This window comes from Poecilia mexicana, unplaced genomic scaffold (assembly GCF_051168715.1).
Source record: "Poecilia mexicana isolate PSO_F unplaced genomic scaffold, ASM5116871v1 scaffold_10, whole genome shotgun sequence".
Taxonomy (NCBI): Eukaryota; Metazoa; Chordata; class Actinopteri; order Cyprinodontiformes; family Poeciliidae; genus Poecilia; species Poecilia mexicana.
Window position 1 is genome coordinate 8,154,923 of NW_028263379.1, and position 17,078 is coordinate 8,172,000.

The following is a 17,078-nucleotide window of genomic DNA, read 5'->3' on the forward strand; positions in this document are numbered from 1 at the left end:
AAAGGTTGTGGCAGAATGTGTTTACAAAAGTGCCCATTAAAATATTAATAAATAATTCTGTATGCATTTGATGAGTACTTCTTGAAATTAAACAATGGTAAACATCCTTTCACATTGATGTAATTTGGAAGAATACATAAAAATGGTTTTGATTTGATTTATACAACATTTAATATTTGAGTACAGAACTTTTATATTGAATTTCTATTTATGTGGCTTTCTTGAGGCAAGAGGGCCACAAAAATATTTTATGAAAATGTAATAAAAAATGATGTGCTTATCAGTATTGGTTCTGGACCATTGTCCTCATCTGGACAGCAAATTTGATCCTTCAAACATGAAGTCTGAGAACCTGTTTTGTATAAATGAAATATTTTGAAATGAGCTAAGATGTATTATTCCAAAAAATTGGGAACAGCACCACAAAACAACAAATGGATGTTAAGGAATATTTGTCGAAACAGTTAAGCATTATTCATCAGGAAGCTTTACAAACTTTCTCTTGCTGCATTTAAACACATCTTCTCCTCATGTCTCATCCTAAGTAAATTAACTCAAACATAACTTCATGTTGATGTTTGCATCCAAAGCCTCCTGAGAGCCGCTGGTCTTCTCTTGTAATCCGGTTAGCTCAGCATCTCCTGTGCGGAGGTAATCTACTTTGATCCTCGGCCCGCGACCAGAACACTGAATCTGTGTCAAAGCAGCCAGCGCCTGTGCTGCCCAATCTATAAACGCACATGCACTGCTTGACTCATGTCCTACTTGACATCTAGGCAACAAGTGCTCTGATTACAGAAGCCACAAATTGTCAAATAACAAACCTGAATAAACATTTATGTCGCTCAAAGCCAGGAGGGGTTGTAATTATCCCTCTGTGATGTTATTTCACAGGAGTGCAGAAGTTCAGCAGCAGGCGTAATTTCATTGAAATTTAAACAGTTTCTTCCTTCTCCAGTTAGTTTTCCTTGAACTTGTCTGACCTTAACTCGACCTCTCATTCGTGTAAACAGACATTACGTAGCCGTTTCTAGAAATGATCAAGATGTTTGGTTCAATGTGCAAAAAACTTTGAACATCCTCATCTTGCATTAACATTATACTGCTACCTTGATTACCTTTGTATGACCTAGAGCAAAAAATGACAAAATGGTGTCTTATTACAATTATTTTGCAGGGTTGCCCTGCAAAATAATTGCAGGGCAACCCTGACAGGCACCCCGATGACCACAGTGGTGCCTGTGGTCATCGGGGCCCTCGGGGCAGTCACCCCCAAACTGGAGCAGTGGCTCAAACAGATCCCAGGAACAACATCAGACATCTCAGTCCAGAAATGTGCAGTTCTAGGCACAGCCAAGATACTGCGCAGAACCCTCAAGCTCCCAGGCCTCTGGTAGAGGACCCGAGCTCAGAGGATGAAAGAGACCACCCGCGGAGGTGTGTGTATATATATATATAATAGACAAATTGAAAATTCCAGACATGGATAAATTTTCATCTTTTGCCAACCATGTTTTTGCTTTTAATTTAAATTGATAGTAAGTAGAATTACAAACGGGGTTCATTGCCGCTGCTAACTATTTAGGTGCCCTATGCATAAACGATTTGTGGTGCTCCACACCTTCTCATGCTGTACTGTTTTGATGTAAAACCTAAAGACACCAAAATGGTCTCAATTCATAAAGGAAAGTTAAATTAATTTGGTATTCACATACTGCAACGTTGCAGTGCATAGTAAATTATCTTTGAAGTAGGACAGATTTAACGACTGGAAAAATGTGTTGCTTTTGTATTATTTATGTCTGTTAACATGCTTCACACATTTTTATTTAACTTTGTTGTTGTTACGAGTAATTATCATGATTTAGTCTGACTTTTTTGGTGCCCCCTCCACCTCCTTGTCTTACATGCAGGGTATTATGTGCGTGGGCACACCTATTTATAAAACTTGGCTAAATAAAGCAAGAGTGAGCCAAATTTTGTTCTTGTTGCTGAAATTACCCACATTAAACAAACCTAGACAAAGATAGTCAAGTTGAAAAGTTAGAGAGATTGTAAGCTGTGTTTATTTTATTTTTTCACCAGCCAAACCTTAAAGACCCTGTTTATGTTTTGGATCTACAATGATTTACTGATCCATTTTCCACAGAAACCAGAATACTTTCCTTGTGTTTAGTTTTTGCAAGAATAGTAGTTCTTGCAATTTTACAAAATAGAAAACAAGAAAAATTGTCTGGCCATAGAATTCTTTCAACTTGACATTTCTGACTGCCAGGCCTCTTTCCTTTGCCTTCTCAGTCTGCAGACCTCTGGAATATTTACAGAGAGTAGTGGTCAAAGATCAGAAGAATGGTCTCTCAGCACAAATTAGTAGGATTTAGATTTCTGCTTTACTTTATGGGAAATTTTATATTACAGTGACATTCAGTTCTTATTTTGCTACTATGTTCTGTTTTTGACAAAGTCGCTGTTGGATGTTATTCATTAAGGAGATGTTATCTCCTTATGAATAACATTTCATGTAAAGCTTTTCCATCTCAAAAGAGCTGCATGGATTATCCCAGAGATGCTTTGACTAATATGTGAACCACTTTTTTGTCAAGTTTATTTTTTCATCTGAAACACACAAACCTAAATGTAATAATTGTATAAAAGCATAGGATAATTTAAATGTTGTTTTTGTCTTTAACATAGGAAATTGTAAATCTACATAAAATAAATCAAATACATGACAAATAATTTTGAATTTTGAAATTTATTTCAACAGTCAAAAAGTCAAAAAAGTATTAACTGTTATAAAGAAGGAAGCTACATTAAAACTGCTCTTTTCCTCTGAAATTACCTATGTATTTATCTTTTTTACCATAACTATAATGCATCCTCTCTCGTTCATGCTTTTATGTTACAGTTTTCACCTACAGTTCTATTCAGTTTCTTTTGCTGTACTTCTAAAGACTTGTACTGATTATGAGGCTAGTAATAGAAGAGACATGAGTAATAATAATAAGTAGTATTATATATTTTAAAATTATACAGGTCCTTACTTTATGATGCTGAAAACGAATAATCGGCATCAGCGTCTATCTACCTTGTTTTGGTAGTACCACAGTATGACCACTAGATGGTGGTGCATACTCATATTTGTAAGCCTACTAATTACAAAGTTTGACATAAAGCTATAAGAGAAATATCAGATTACCAATACATAAAACTGTACTCTTGTTTTTTATGTTAGAGTAGACAATTTAAAATGCTACATTTATTTACCAGTCAATATGTGTAGACTGCAAATTAATGACCACAACCTGACTTTTGCATTTGTAATCTGCTGCAACTTTTGACACTTTCAGGTTATTTTCTTTACCTTTTATTTAACTTCTTTAAAATTAAGTAACATTGTAGATACTTATTATAAAACTTTAAATATTGAAGCTAATCAACATAAAGTGTAAGACTAACCTTGTAATTTTTATAATGTAAGGCATTTAATGTATCCGAATAACTTTTGTATCTTTTTTTTTGAGATCTTCATTTTGAAGACCCCTCTTACATCTGAATGTGTATGAAATATTGTCTTTCTTCTGGAAATGAATCCAGCTTTAAGACAAATGAATGCTTATAATTAAGATCTCTGGGGGATATTGCTACCTGTATGTTTGATTGACACCTTCACCACCAGCTGAGCTGCCATAAGGAGGGCCGGCAGAGGGCGGGCAGACAGAAGACAGGACATCCAATGGGATCAGCGATGGGAGGGAGTTTGTTCCACTCCAGCTTTGTTCTAACTTACTGGGACTCTTGAGCGCAATATGACTGGAGCACCGTTATTCCCCGGGACGGTGCGCGTATGCTCAGCGTACCCTAACTTTTTATAAACTTCTTTACGCATCTCCAAGGATCTGGGAACTTTTTTTTTGGCTTTTTCTAGCAGCGCAAAAAACAAAGGCAATCAGAGAAGCTGAAATGAAACTTTCCTGATCTGCAGGAATAATTTTCCTCCATCCAGAGGATTTTGTTGCAGCTGGATGAAATAACACTTGTGGAGTACTTCTGGGACACTTCAGTGCGGATAGAGGGGAAGAGCTGCTGCTGCTTTTCTCATTGAATTTTGGCTGCAGACACTTTCTGGAATACAATGCTGTGGAGGCTCTAACTTCTGTAAAGTTGATGCATCATCGGCATGGACTCTGTCTGAGAAAGGTGGACAGGTTGACTGACCATGGCGCTCACAGTTAGAGGCTTTGGCCGGTTTCATTTTGTTCTGCTGATGCTGTGGACTCTGCCGCGGAGCTGCGCGTCCAGCCAAGTCCGCCAAGAGTTCCGTGTCCTGGAGGAGCAGCCTGTCGGAACCTATGTGGGCACGATAGAGACCAAGCCCAGCTTCACGTATCGTTTCAGCGAAAACCACAAACTTTTCGCGATTAACGGCACCACTGGGGTCATTTCCACATCATCGGTGATTGACAGAGAAGTTCTGCAAAGTGATGTCATTAACGTAGTGGTGCTGTCCAGCCAGCCGACCTACCCCACGGAGGTCCGGATCGTGGTTTTGGATATTAATGACAACTCTCCGGTGTTTCCAGACGCGTCCATAGTGGTGTCCTTTAAGGAGGACGCCAGCAGCGGGAGACAAGTGATCCTGGACACTGCCACGGATTCTGACATTGGAAGCAACGGAGTTGATCACACCACTTACAGGATAGTGAAGGGGAACGAGCAGAGGAGATTCAGTCTGGATGTCACAGTCAATCCCAGCGGGGAGGGGGCATTCCTGCACCTCGTTTTAACCGCTGGTCTGGACAGAGAGGTTACCCCCTTCTACCAGCTCCTGATCGAAGTGGAGGACAAAGGAGAGCCGAAAAAGTTTGGCTACCTGCAAGTAAACGTCACTATTCAGGATATAAATGACAATCCCCCTGTTTTTGAGCTAGATCAGTACCAAGCCAGTGTGTTCGAGGATGCAGCTGTAGGTTCGAGCATCCTGCAGATCACAGCATCAGATCAGGATGAGGGAGCCAATGCTGAAATTAGGTACTTTTTAGATGAGGGGACGCCTTTTCAAATTGATCCTAAATTAGGTACTATTATTATAAAGGAGGGATTGGACTATGAGATTAAGAAAGAGTATTCACTGACCATTCATGCTGTAGACAACGGTGTTCCCTCTCTGTCAGGCCGAACAGAAGCCACAATAAAACTTTTAGATGTGAATGATAATGACCCCGTTGTGAAGTTCAGATATTTTCCCACCACTTCAAAATTTGCCTCTGTTGATGAAAATGCACAGATAGGCACAGTTGTAGCTCTGCTCACAGTTTCAGACTCAGACTCACCCACAGCTAATGGCAACATATCTGTTTCAATCTTAGGAGGCAACGAGCAGAGGCACTTTGAAGTGCACACATCTTCTGTGCCCAATCTAAGTTTGATTAAAGTTGCGAGTGTGTTAGACAGAGAGAGGATTTCCTCATATAATCTGACTGTTTCTGTTTCAGATAATGGCAAACCTATGGCCAGGTCCTCCTTTGCCAGTCTGGTTATTTTTGTGAATGATATTAATGATCACCCCCCAATATTTCAGGAAACACTGTACAGAGTAGATATCAGTGAAGGAACTCCAAAAGGCAGCTACATTAAAGGGGTTTCTGCAACAGATGGTGATTCTGGGCAGAACGCCAACCTGAGATACTCTCTGGTGTCTGGAAACACTTTGGGCTGGTTCTCCATCAGTGAAAACAGTGGCCTGGTTACCAGTGCCACTTTGCTGGATAGAGAAATCGCATCTGAAATTGTGCTTAACATTAGTGCCAAAGACCAGGGGCTGCAGCCCAAGATTTCCTACACTAAACTGATAGTTAACATCACGGATGTGAATGACCAAGTGCCTACATTTACTCAGAGCACATATCACGTTTCTCTGGTGGAGCATGCTCCTGCTGGCACTGAGCTGGTGCTGCTGTCTGCCTCAGACGACGACCTCGGGGCCAATGGAACTATCCGGTTCTCATTTGATGCAGAGACCCCTGCCAGCATTCAGGAGCTGTTTCGTCTGGATGCTGTGTCGGGCCGATTAAGCACAGGCGTGGAGCTGGACAGGGAGCATCAGGCCTCATATTTGCTCCATATCCGTGCAGCAGACGGAGGCAGCCCCCCACTGCACTCTGTAGGAAATGTCAACATCACCATTTGGGATATCAATGACAACAGACCAGTGTTCTACCCTGTTCAGTATTTTGCCAATGTGAAAGAAAATGAACCCTCGGGTTCTTATGTGACCACTGTTTCAGCCACAGACCGTGATTTGGGAAGAAATGGAACTGTCAAATACATAATTACAGCAGGAGACACTTCCAAATTCCATATTAACAGCAATACAGGGAAAATCACAACACTAGTACCCCTGGATAGAGAGGAGAAAACTGCTTACCAGCTGCAGGTGACAGCAGCAGATGGGGGAGGCGTGCGCTCACATACCCAGGCCATTGTGACTGTAACTGTTATAGACACACAGGATAATCCACCTGTCTTCAATCAGAGGGTGTACAGCTTTGTCATGTTTGAAAATGTAGCACTTGGGACAGTCATAGGCACCGTGTCGGCCACCACACTGGACCTAAACACAAACATTTCTTATCTGATCACCTCAGGTGATCAGAGGGGGCTTTTTTCTGTGAACAATGTCGGCCAGATCACAGCATCCAGTCAGATAGACAGAGAGGAGCAGGCATTTTATCAGCTTAAAATTGTAGCCAGAGCCGGCCAGATCACAGGAGAGGCATTTGTAAACATAACTGTGAAGGACTTAAATGATAACGCTCCTCATTTCATTCACAATATGGAGCATGTGAGCGCTGTGGAAAACTGGAGTACCGGACATGTAATATTCCAGGCAAAAGCATCAGATCCTGACGAAGGTCCCAACGGCATGGTGATCTACAGCCTGAAAGAGAACCCAAAAGGCCTGTTTCACATCCATGAGCGGCATGGTCTGATCACACTGACTGGCCCGCTGGAGGTCACAACGAGCTCTTACGAGATCGAAGTCATGGCTGCAGACATGGGGGTTCCCCGGCTAACCTCCAGCCTCATCCTGATCATCAGCGTTTATGATGTCAATGACAACTCACCTGTGTTTGATCAGCTCTCATACGAAGTCATCATTCTAGAGTCTGAACCCGTCAACAGCCGATTCTTTAAAGTGCAGGCCACTGACAAAGACTCTGGTCTCAACGGGGAGATTATGTATGACATCATCAGTGGCAACATGGGTGATGTGTTTGGGATTTTTCCAGATGGACAGTTATACATCAAAACAGAGCTGGACAGAGAGATTCAGGACAGATATAACTTGGTGCTTGAAGCCAAAGACAGGGCTGTGGAACCACTGAGCGCCTCAGTAAACGTCACTGTGATCCTGGATGACGTGAACGATAACCGTCCTCTCTTTAATAGTACTAATTATGTGTTTCATTTTGAGGAGGAACAGACGAGAGGATCTGTTGTTGGGTATGTTTTTGCTGAGGATAAGGACTTTGGCCCTAACAGTGAGGTCAGATACACATTTGAAATCCCACAGCCCAACTTTGAGCTGAACACCATCACCGGGGAGCTTACCAGCACGCTACAGCTGGACCGTGAGTCACTGATGAGGCAAAGGGGTGCTGCTGTGTTTAGCTTCATTGTCGTCTCATCAGATCAGGGTCTCCCCAAACCCCTCAGAGATCAGGCCAAGGTGCAGGTTTACATTCAAGACATCAATGACAACCCTCCAAAATTCACCAAAGACATTTATCAGGCCTCCATCTCTGAGTCAGCTCAAAACATGACTCAGCTGCTGCGGGTCTCTGCCTCAGATGTGGATGAGAACAAAAATGGACTTGTTCATTATCACATTGTTGAGGGCAATGAGGAACGTCAGTTCATGATAGATGGCAGCTCTGGACAGGTCACTTTAGTTGGAAAGCTGGACTATGAAACCACTTCTTCTTACTCACTTAAAATTATAGCTGCAGATGCTGGAACTGTGCCTCTATCTTCCTCTTGTCTGCTGAGCATTAGGATTCTGGATGAAAATGATAACTCCCCATCCTTCCCTAAATCCTCCCTGTCTGTGGATGTGCTGGAGAACATGAGGATAGGGGAGCTTGTGGCGTCTGTGACTGCCACGGACGCAGATTCGGGTCAGAATGCAGACATAACATACAGCATCACAGCCACAAACAACCACGGCACTTTCAGTATTAGCCCCAACACCGGCAGCATCTTTCTAATTAAAAAGTTGGACTATGAAACACAATCACTTTACAAACTCAACATAACTGCAAAGGACAACGGTAGACCTCCTCGCTCCTCATCTATACCCGTGGTCATTCATGTCCGGGATTTTAATGACAATCCTCCTATATTTGCCCCTGGAGACATTTTCAAATCTATCCCTGAAAATCTTCCTCTGTCAGCCTCAGTTATGACCATTATAGCTCACGACACGGATGCAGACATAAACGGGCAGCTACAGTACTCCATTGTTCAGCAGATTCCTCGAGGGAACCACTTCAACATTGACCCAAGCTCTGGGCTCATTTACACCAATAAGGAAATTGACAGGGAGTTTTCCAACCTGTTTGAGCTGACCATCAAAGCCACAGATCAGGCAGTTCCAGCTGAATTCCGACGATTCGCATTAAAAAACGTCACAATATGGGTCACAGACCTGAATGACAATGTTCCTACTTTTGTATCCCAGAATGCTCTCGTGGCTGAGCCCAACATTGTTATTGGCTCCATCCTGACAACAGTGATGGCTCTTGACCCTGATGATGGGGAAAACGGGGAGGTGGAGTATGAGCTTCTAGAAGGGGATGCAGACACCTTCATTATGGACAGGTACAGCGGGGATATTCGCCTGGCTTCCCAGCTGGTCCCATCCCGACTCATGTACACCCTGGCAGTGTCAGCAACAGACCACGGCGCCGACCGTAAGACCTCCAGAACTGAGCTGACAATCATCCTTCAAGGGTTAGATGGACCCGTTTTCTCTCAGCCCAAATACATAACCATCCTTAAAGAAGGTCAGCCACCGGGAACAAATGTCATCTCCCTGGATGCCTCAAGTCCAAGGGGCTCTTCATCAAAAGTGGAGTATTTCATTGTGGCAGTACGGAGTGGCGGAAAAGCCGTTGGACGCCTTTTCACCATTGGGCGCCACACTGGAGTGATACAGACTGCTGCGGAGCTGGACAGGGAACAAGGGTCCGACCTGTACCTGGTGGATGTGTACGCCATTGAGACAGATGCCAGCCAGCCCAGAACACAGCGTGCTGAGGTAAGAACATTGCTGACTGTTTTACTCTTTGAAAGCACCTAACAGGGAGCTTAAATTTAGCAAAGGATGGCTTGTTTGATCTGCTTGGCAGGAGAAGGACATGAACTCAACTACTGGCAGTTATTTGACATCAATGCAATATGATTAATAAATTCCAAAGTACTTGTATAATAAACTGCCATTTTAGTGGAGATCAGTGAAGCAGGCTTTTATTTTGCTAGCATACCCCTGATAAAAAGGCAGTCTTGCAAGTTTGCTTTACAAGCTCCTTTGTTACTTTTATGTCACCAACATATTCTTATCAGTGGTTATATAATGTGCTTTCATATAATATATGTTGTAGAAATGAAAAAGTGTCATTCATGTGGTCTTGCCGTGCAGGTATGCAATATCAGAGCCTGAATTTCTCTGTGTTTGAGCTGCCTGAGGGTGTTTTGGCACTGGGGTGGTCTTGGGGCACCTTTATTCCACCAGGAACTGCTCCACTGGCAATAAGTGACCATTAAAATTGGCTGACCTCTACAGACTTTATAAAAAGATGTTGAGGTCTAAGAGAAATTTAATGATGTGATACGTTTCTTTTTAAATATTTTGACATGTAATGTGGGAACTTTAGGCCTGATTTGGTTGGCTGATGGCGAGCTGCCAGTAAAATCAAAACCAAATGTGATATCATTTTATTACTTTATAAACCATTAACCAGACCTCATACACCTTGCTACAACAAGCTTCAATTAAAAAACAACAAAAAGATCCAAGCTGCTTCTTTTCTTGGAGATGGGTGTGTGTTAGTTTTAAATATCAGAGACAAACTGTGAGATTATGTTAGCAGATGTAACTGTAACAGTTTGTGAAGGTCATATTGAAATATCAGATGTTCTCTCATTTTGCTTCCAATTGAGATAGCAATCTGCTTCTCTGCTTACAAGGTTGCTGAGTTAAATAAAGAGCTTCACTTTTCCATCCTCAAATCTTAAACTTTGGTTTGGTTTCAGTCTAGGCTTGAATTGTGTCATTATAACAATCCATTTGCTGGAAAGTATTATTAGTGCTCTAAAAAGTATTATACAAACAAACTTTAGTGTGTTTTATTGGGATTTCATGTGATATACTATGTAACAAAAACATGGAACATAGCTGTAAAGCGGATATTTAATATTTAAAAAAAATTAAATCTGAAAAGTGTGGCATGCATTTGTAGTTAGCTTCCTTAGAGGTAATACTATGAATGACACCTGGAAGTCATTTGTGTGTTCGTGACATAGGTCAAGCTTAGTCAGGTTAGGAGTGCATCTGTGAACATTCATTATTAAGTCATAACCCAAGTCCTCTGTTGGATTTAGGTCTGGACTTTGACTGATCTTTTGTAGCATATAAATCTACTTTGATGTAAATAACTAATTTGTAACTGTTGCTGCATGTTTAGGGTCATTATCTTCTCTCATCATAAGTCATATGCTGCCTCTAAGAAGTTTTATTTCAAGTTTTCCCTTTAGGTAGCTTCATCTATCTTCCTATTAACTCTGACCACAACTCTTGTCCCTCTATCAAAAAAGCCAAATATTTAAGTTGCACAACTCATAGCTGTTCTGTCGACAGATTTTTCCACCTGAGCTGTGCTTATGTGCAGCACCACCAGAGCTGGCTGCTTGTATGATGAATGCTCTCTTTCCATGCCTATCAGTTTGCACTCCAGAGGAATCCATTTCCTTATTAGGTTACATCAGTTTTTTTTCATTTTGGGGTATCAGTGTAAAAAGTGTTAGAAAACAAATATACCCCACACTTTTCAAATTGTTATTTGTGAAAATTTTAGAATCCATGTGTCATTGTCCTCCTACTTTCAAATTATGGATTACTTTCTTGATTTATTGCATAAAGCTAGATGTTTGTTAAAGAGTAATGAAATGGGGAGGAGTTCATATGAACATGGTTTAGTTTTGCACTGCGGTGAGCTCAACATCCAGGATGAATGAGCAGGTCATATTGAAAGTGTTTGGTGTCCTCTCTGTCTGCGAGACCTAATAGCACTACAGCATAAACCTACAGACTTAGACTAATGTTTTTCCACTGCTGTGTTTATACACAGGATACCCAGTAGCAACTGGGGGATCATTTCCATCCCTGGGGTTGTGACCCTTTCACGTTCTCAGTTTCTCATTTTCCCCCCATTGATTGGATGCATGAGGGAAAGCTGGCATGTCACGCTCTGCTATGCGGCATGCGTGACGTTTGAAAAAGAATTCGGACAAAAGGAATTCGTCTGGAGATGCTTTATCGGGAGCAGCCATCTTAAAACACCTCAAAAACTTTGTCAGTTTTTGTTCTTTGCATCAGCCTCTGCAGAACTGTTCCTTCCTTCTGGATCACATTTGGGTCATAGGCTGCAAAACTCATTTCAGTCTGCATGTAGACCAACAGTGGTACACACTGTTAGACAGCCATAATGGGATGTTTCCATTTAGTAGCTTCAAAGTGGCAATACTTAATTTCTTCTTGGATGACCTCATTACCCATAAATCTTTCATTTATTTGCAACGTTTGGTAAATACGATGAGGAAAAAAAGAAAATCTTGGCAACCAATTTATCTATTGTTGTTGAGGAATTTGTGGAGTTAAGGAGGATGTTTTTTATTTTGCTCAAAAGTTTTGCCTCATCACATCCTTTATTGTTCTTGTTTGGAGCTGGGGAGAACCGCCACCCCCTGAACTCCCAGTGGATTCACTCACATCTGAATCCCATCCAGCGCTCTCCGTTCCACTCTGGGCCGTGACTGGTGTCACAGCACGTGTTTCTCATCAGGCATTAAGCAGCCTCAGATCACTGGAATGGGGTTTGTGTGCCACCTTCCTCATATGAATCGCCTTCAGTTTGTTACATTTACAAACAAATGACAGGAGAAGTGATTAGTTTTCACAAAGGAGCTATTTAACCACTGGCATTTGATCGAAATGGTTTGACTGGTGTCAATTAGATAAGCTGATCAAAGAGGAGACTGGCCTGGTCTCCAAATGTTGGAAATGCTGAATAAAATGTACAATTTATTTTATTGCACCCAGTTCTTATTTTAACAAGTTTTGTTTGTTTACACGGATGTGGTTGGCTGGACCAAACTCTGGCTGTTGTATCTCTCAGAAGGAGCCAATAAATAAACACTTGGGCCATGATACTTTCTGAAATATTTGAAAGGATCCTACAAATGACTATTCCACCAGCAATATCTTCATTATTGATAAATAAAAGAAAACACCCTTGATTGCAGATAAGCTGCTCCAAATTAAGCGTAAGATAATAAATGAATGGACAGATGGATTTACTTCAACTAACTGGTTACGACACCCTGTTTCTTCTCTTGTTCAGCCCTTTTGTGACAGATTAGCTGCTGTGTTTGGGATCATTGTCCTCTTGATGACCAAGTTTAGTTGAGAATACTGGATTATGCTTGTGTCAGTGACCACAAGGTCCCAGAGTCCTGGTGCTGCAAAAGAAAGCCCAAACTATGACTCCTCCATCAACGTGTTTGAAAGTTGGTTTGAAGTGTTTGTATTGTTTGGTTTTGTCCAAACATGGTGCTGTGCAACATGGCCAAATATTTTCAATGGTTTTGTGTAAATGTTCCAGAAGTGTTTTGGTTCATTCAAATGCCAACTGAGCCATGCTTGTTCAGTCATTTTCTGACTGTTCATTTTACATCCTAACTGAGGCCTGCAGAATCGTCTTCTGTTTTTGACTATTTCAAAATGTAATGTGTACAACTGGATAATTTGATTACTTGTTTAGCTAAGACAAAATTATGCATACTTTGGTGCACATGTAGGTGTTTCTTCTGACTGAAAGAAAGATTAACTTTTTGGAGTTGCCCAGGGAGAATCCCAACTTCAGTCTGATGGGAGCGAAAGATACATTGTTTTAAATTGATTTTGGAGAAGTATTTTTGTGATTATAAACAAGTAATTTTTCAAAATAAAATGTAAAGAAAAGCTAATTTTTTTTATAAATTAATGCTCCGTCTGAATTTCTTTATAATCTTTTGAGAGATGTCAGCCTTAACTGTCTGAAAAAATGTCTTTGTTGAATGAAATTATGTAAAAACCAAAATCAGCAAGCCACCAAACACCCATGCTTTATACAGGTGACCACACTTCTTTATGAACAGCTATTGAAGGGTGTATTCATTTTTTTCCATCACTATGCTTATAAAAACTTTTTTAACTCCATACCTGTTTATCAAGCTACATGTTTAGTATTCCATCAGACATTTCTTTATTTTCTGACAGAAACAAAAGAAAACCTCCTCAGAATAATGCAGATCTCTGTTTCTGTTTATTATCTATGTTTTATCCCAGCGTTTCTGTAGCCATAAACTGGCAAGCAACAAAAGCTTTCTGAACTCCCTTCTAATCAAATTGAAGTGCTGTTATTCTCTCAGAGGCCCAAAGTGCCACATCACTTCTTGCCCCCTCCTCTTAAAGGCATTGTTCTCCTGTAAAGTAAACACAGTGGAAGCGTTTCACAGGCCCTCCTTTGTTCTGCCTTTTCAGATAAAGTGTTGTACTGCCCCGTCAGGGACTTTGCTGGACTTTTATTATTCTTTTGTCTGTGCCAACGTCTCACCCTGGCAGATTTAGGAGTGTGCATGGATTCTCCTGACAGCCAGCTCTCCTCCCCTCTCATCACCCGTAAGAGTTGTACTTGGATTTAAGAAAAGAGTGTGTTCAAGGTTTCTTCTGGACATGTCAAGTGGTGGGACTAGGAGTTGTAGGAATGACGGAAGTGTTATGGTGACAGGGTTTCTTAAAGGGTGCTTATAGCAAGGAATCATGGGAAGAAAGCAGGGAGGGAACCATTTAGGGCACAGGTGTCAAACTCCAGTCCTCGAGGGCCGGTGTCCTGCAACTTTTAGATGTGCCTCTGCTGCACCACACCTGAATAGAATAATTAGGTCATTAGCAGGACTCTGGTGAACTTACCTACACAAGGAGGAGGTAATTAAGCCATTTCATTCGAGTGTTTTGTACCTGTGGTACATCTAAAAACTGCAGGACACCGGCCCTCAGGACTGGAGTTTGACACCCCTGATTTAGGGTCTTCAGAAGGAACTGGGTAATTTTGGAGATGACACTGGAAAGGTCCAAAGAATTTAACTCTAAACTTGAAATTCCCTTTAAATTAATTAGACACTTTAATATGCTTTATGTTACATTACCACTTAAAACTTCAATGCATTTTATTTTGTGTGACACTCTGACATAAAGTAATGTGTAATTGTGAAATATAAGGAAAATATAACAGTTTTTGAACATTTTTACATGTAAAATCATAAATACTGTTTCATACCTTCTGATTTAATTGGGAATGAGTTTTCTGGTGGAAATTAGTTATCAGGTAATGTGCTATAACTTTATTAATCTGATATTATGAGATAAAAAAATTTCCTACACAGTTCATTTATTCATTTAATGTAGACAGTTTAGCATCAAGGTCTAAAAATCGATAAATTACCTTTCTGATTCCATTTCTGATTCCATTTTTTTGTGTTGCTTTGATATTCTTGTGATACTAAATTATCCTGAATACGAACACTGGTGAAAAAGTAATTCAGTCATCAGAGACTGTGTTAAGGTTTTAGAGAAGCCAGAAAAAGAGACTCGGTGAAACACAAAACCGACGCAGCCAGCCAGGTCAGCGAGCCGGCAGAAGAAGGTCATGTACAGCTGGATGATTCGATACGGATGCTGGGTTTTGTGTATTTCTGTCTCTACGTGAGAGTATTAATATTTTTTGAAGTGTTGATGACAGCAGTTTCTAGGGAAAGGTCGGCCATTGTTACACATCAGAGCTCTGCTCCTCTTTGTTTGGCTCAAACCAAACCTAGGATTCATGAACAGAACTTAATACGCAGACTTCAGGGTTCCCAGAGGAGGGAAGAGGAATGATGCAGAACAAACTACATCCTTGTGCATTGTAATTCACGGTCTGATTGCACTATTTTGTGTATCTAATGGTCCGCATGTATTTTAGCAGAGGCTGTGATGCACTGGCCATAACCGAAGTTGTAATTCACAGGATAATCTGGACGGACAAGCGCTTTTTAAATGGTCATCGACAAGGTGAGGCATCTGCTTGCTGCTCTTCTCGTAGGTGGTCCCAGAAGACATCAGGTCGGCCGGTGCTGAGGAGGGCCGGCTTGTCTCACAACGTTTTTTACGAGACACCATCACAATAAAAGTCGGATAAACATTCAGTCGTGCATAGATGCGTGCAGGCAGATGCTGCCAAGAACACATAGAGCCACACAGACACGCTGGCCACAAGTTCAAACTCTCAATCAGCTGCAGAAACACTTGAATGGTTGTGGCAAGCAAAATAAGTCTGTTTTATGTTGTTTATTATGAATGTGTGGCTATCAAAGAGCTTTATTTGTTGCGAGTCTTTTCTTGTTTGCCTGGGTTTGTCTTGCTTCATTCGTTTTATGTCTCTCCATTCAGAAGTGTTGAATATCTTTGGCTGCTTTCCACCTTGTTTGATCCTCGCTGATGAACTTTAACATTTCTTCAGTTCTTTATCGGGACTTCAGCTCATTAAAGTCTTTGGATCTGTTACTGTGGGTGGACAGCAGCATCTCATGTCTGTCAAGATGATTTTAAAAGGTCAGAAAGATGTTATTCTGCTCAAAGCATTAGGTGAAAAAGCACTTTCACCCTGACAGATTTTTTCCGTCTTTTCTTTTTTGTCATTCATATAATCAAATACATTTTAATATCCAACTTGAATAAATATAAAGGTAAGTTTTAAAGCAATGATTTGATTTATTAAAGGAAAAAATCAGAATCAGAATCAGCTTGGCCTCCTTTGTTTAATTTCACCAGCCAGACCCAGACCTGAATAACATATGAGCTGCAAAATCAAGAAATCTCCTGAATAAAACCTATTTAACAAGAGTTGCTACAGGAAAAATTACTTTTTCACATTGAGCCAGGTTGGTGTAGATGCATTATTTTCCTTTAATAAATCAAATCATCTTTTTAAAGCTGCATTTTTTGTTTACTCAGGTTTACACTTAAATGTGACAAAAGCAACAGGAAAAATCTGCAATGAGGAAAATGGATTTTTCTACTGCTGTAGTTTCTTCTGTAGACTCAGTTTTAGCTCTTTGTTGGTTCTGTGGGTTTGTAGCCAAAAAGATTTGGACAATCAGGATGTGAGGACGTTTATCCATGTTCTGTTACTGACAATTTAGCTTAACGTTTTTGTAAAACAAAAAACAATTAGAGGAGATAAATAATTTCTGAGCCTTCATCTGTACCTGATTGGTGAATAGTGATCCAAATATTTTTTCAGAATGGGGATTTTAGGCCACTTCTGGTCCATAAAACTGAGTTGTTCTGTAGGGTTTACCTGCAGTCTGTGAGCTGCCAAGGGAGGCCATTTTAGGGCAGAGTTTGTGAGAATGTTTGCAGTAGGGAAGAGTAGAGTAGAGCAGAACCAACAGCCTTACATTAAACCTGAATCCCTTTTATGATGTGAGATTTATCGTGTGAGGAGACAATGAAAGAGTCAACACTTAAAGGAGGGATCATATTTACAGTTGAATAAAAAATGTTCAGTGTAAGATTCAAATACACAACATTACAATGGAGGTTTCAGAGCTCGAAATTAAACTTTTTGACATTTCTTGAATTGTCATCTGTGGCAAACTGAATTGTCTCGGTGTGGTAGCCCTGCCCTGCACTTCTGTAAACAGGTTAAAACACA

At 40.7% G+C, this 17,078-nt stretch overlaps 1 protein-coding gene across 1 annotated transcript in view; it reads left to right on the forward strand.

Annotated features, from left to right (window-relative positions):
* The first annotated feature begins 3,806 nt into the window (after positions 1 to 3,806).
* The window catches only part of fat4 (FAT atypical cadherin 4), a 122,115-nt gene continuing 108,843 nt past the window's right edge, over positions 3,807 to 17,078 (forward strand). The window contains exon 1 of the mRNA XM_015002655.2: positions 3,807 to 9,322. Within this exon, the coding sequence (XP_014858141.2) occupies positions 4,220 to 9,322 (5,103 nt within the window). The 5' untranslated portion in view covers positions 3,807 to 4,219. The remainder of the gene's footprint in view (positions 9,323 to 17,078) is intronic.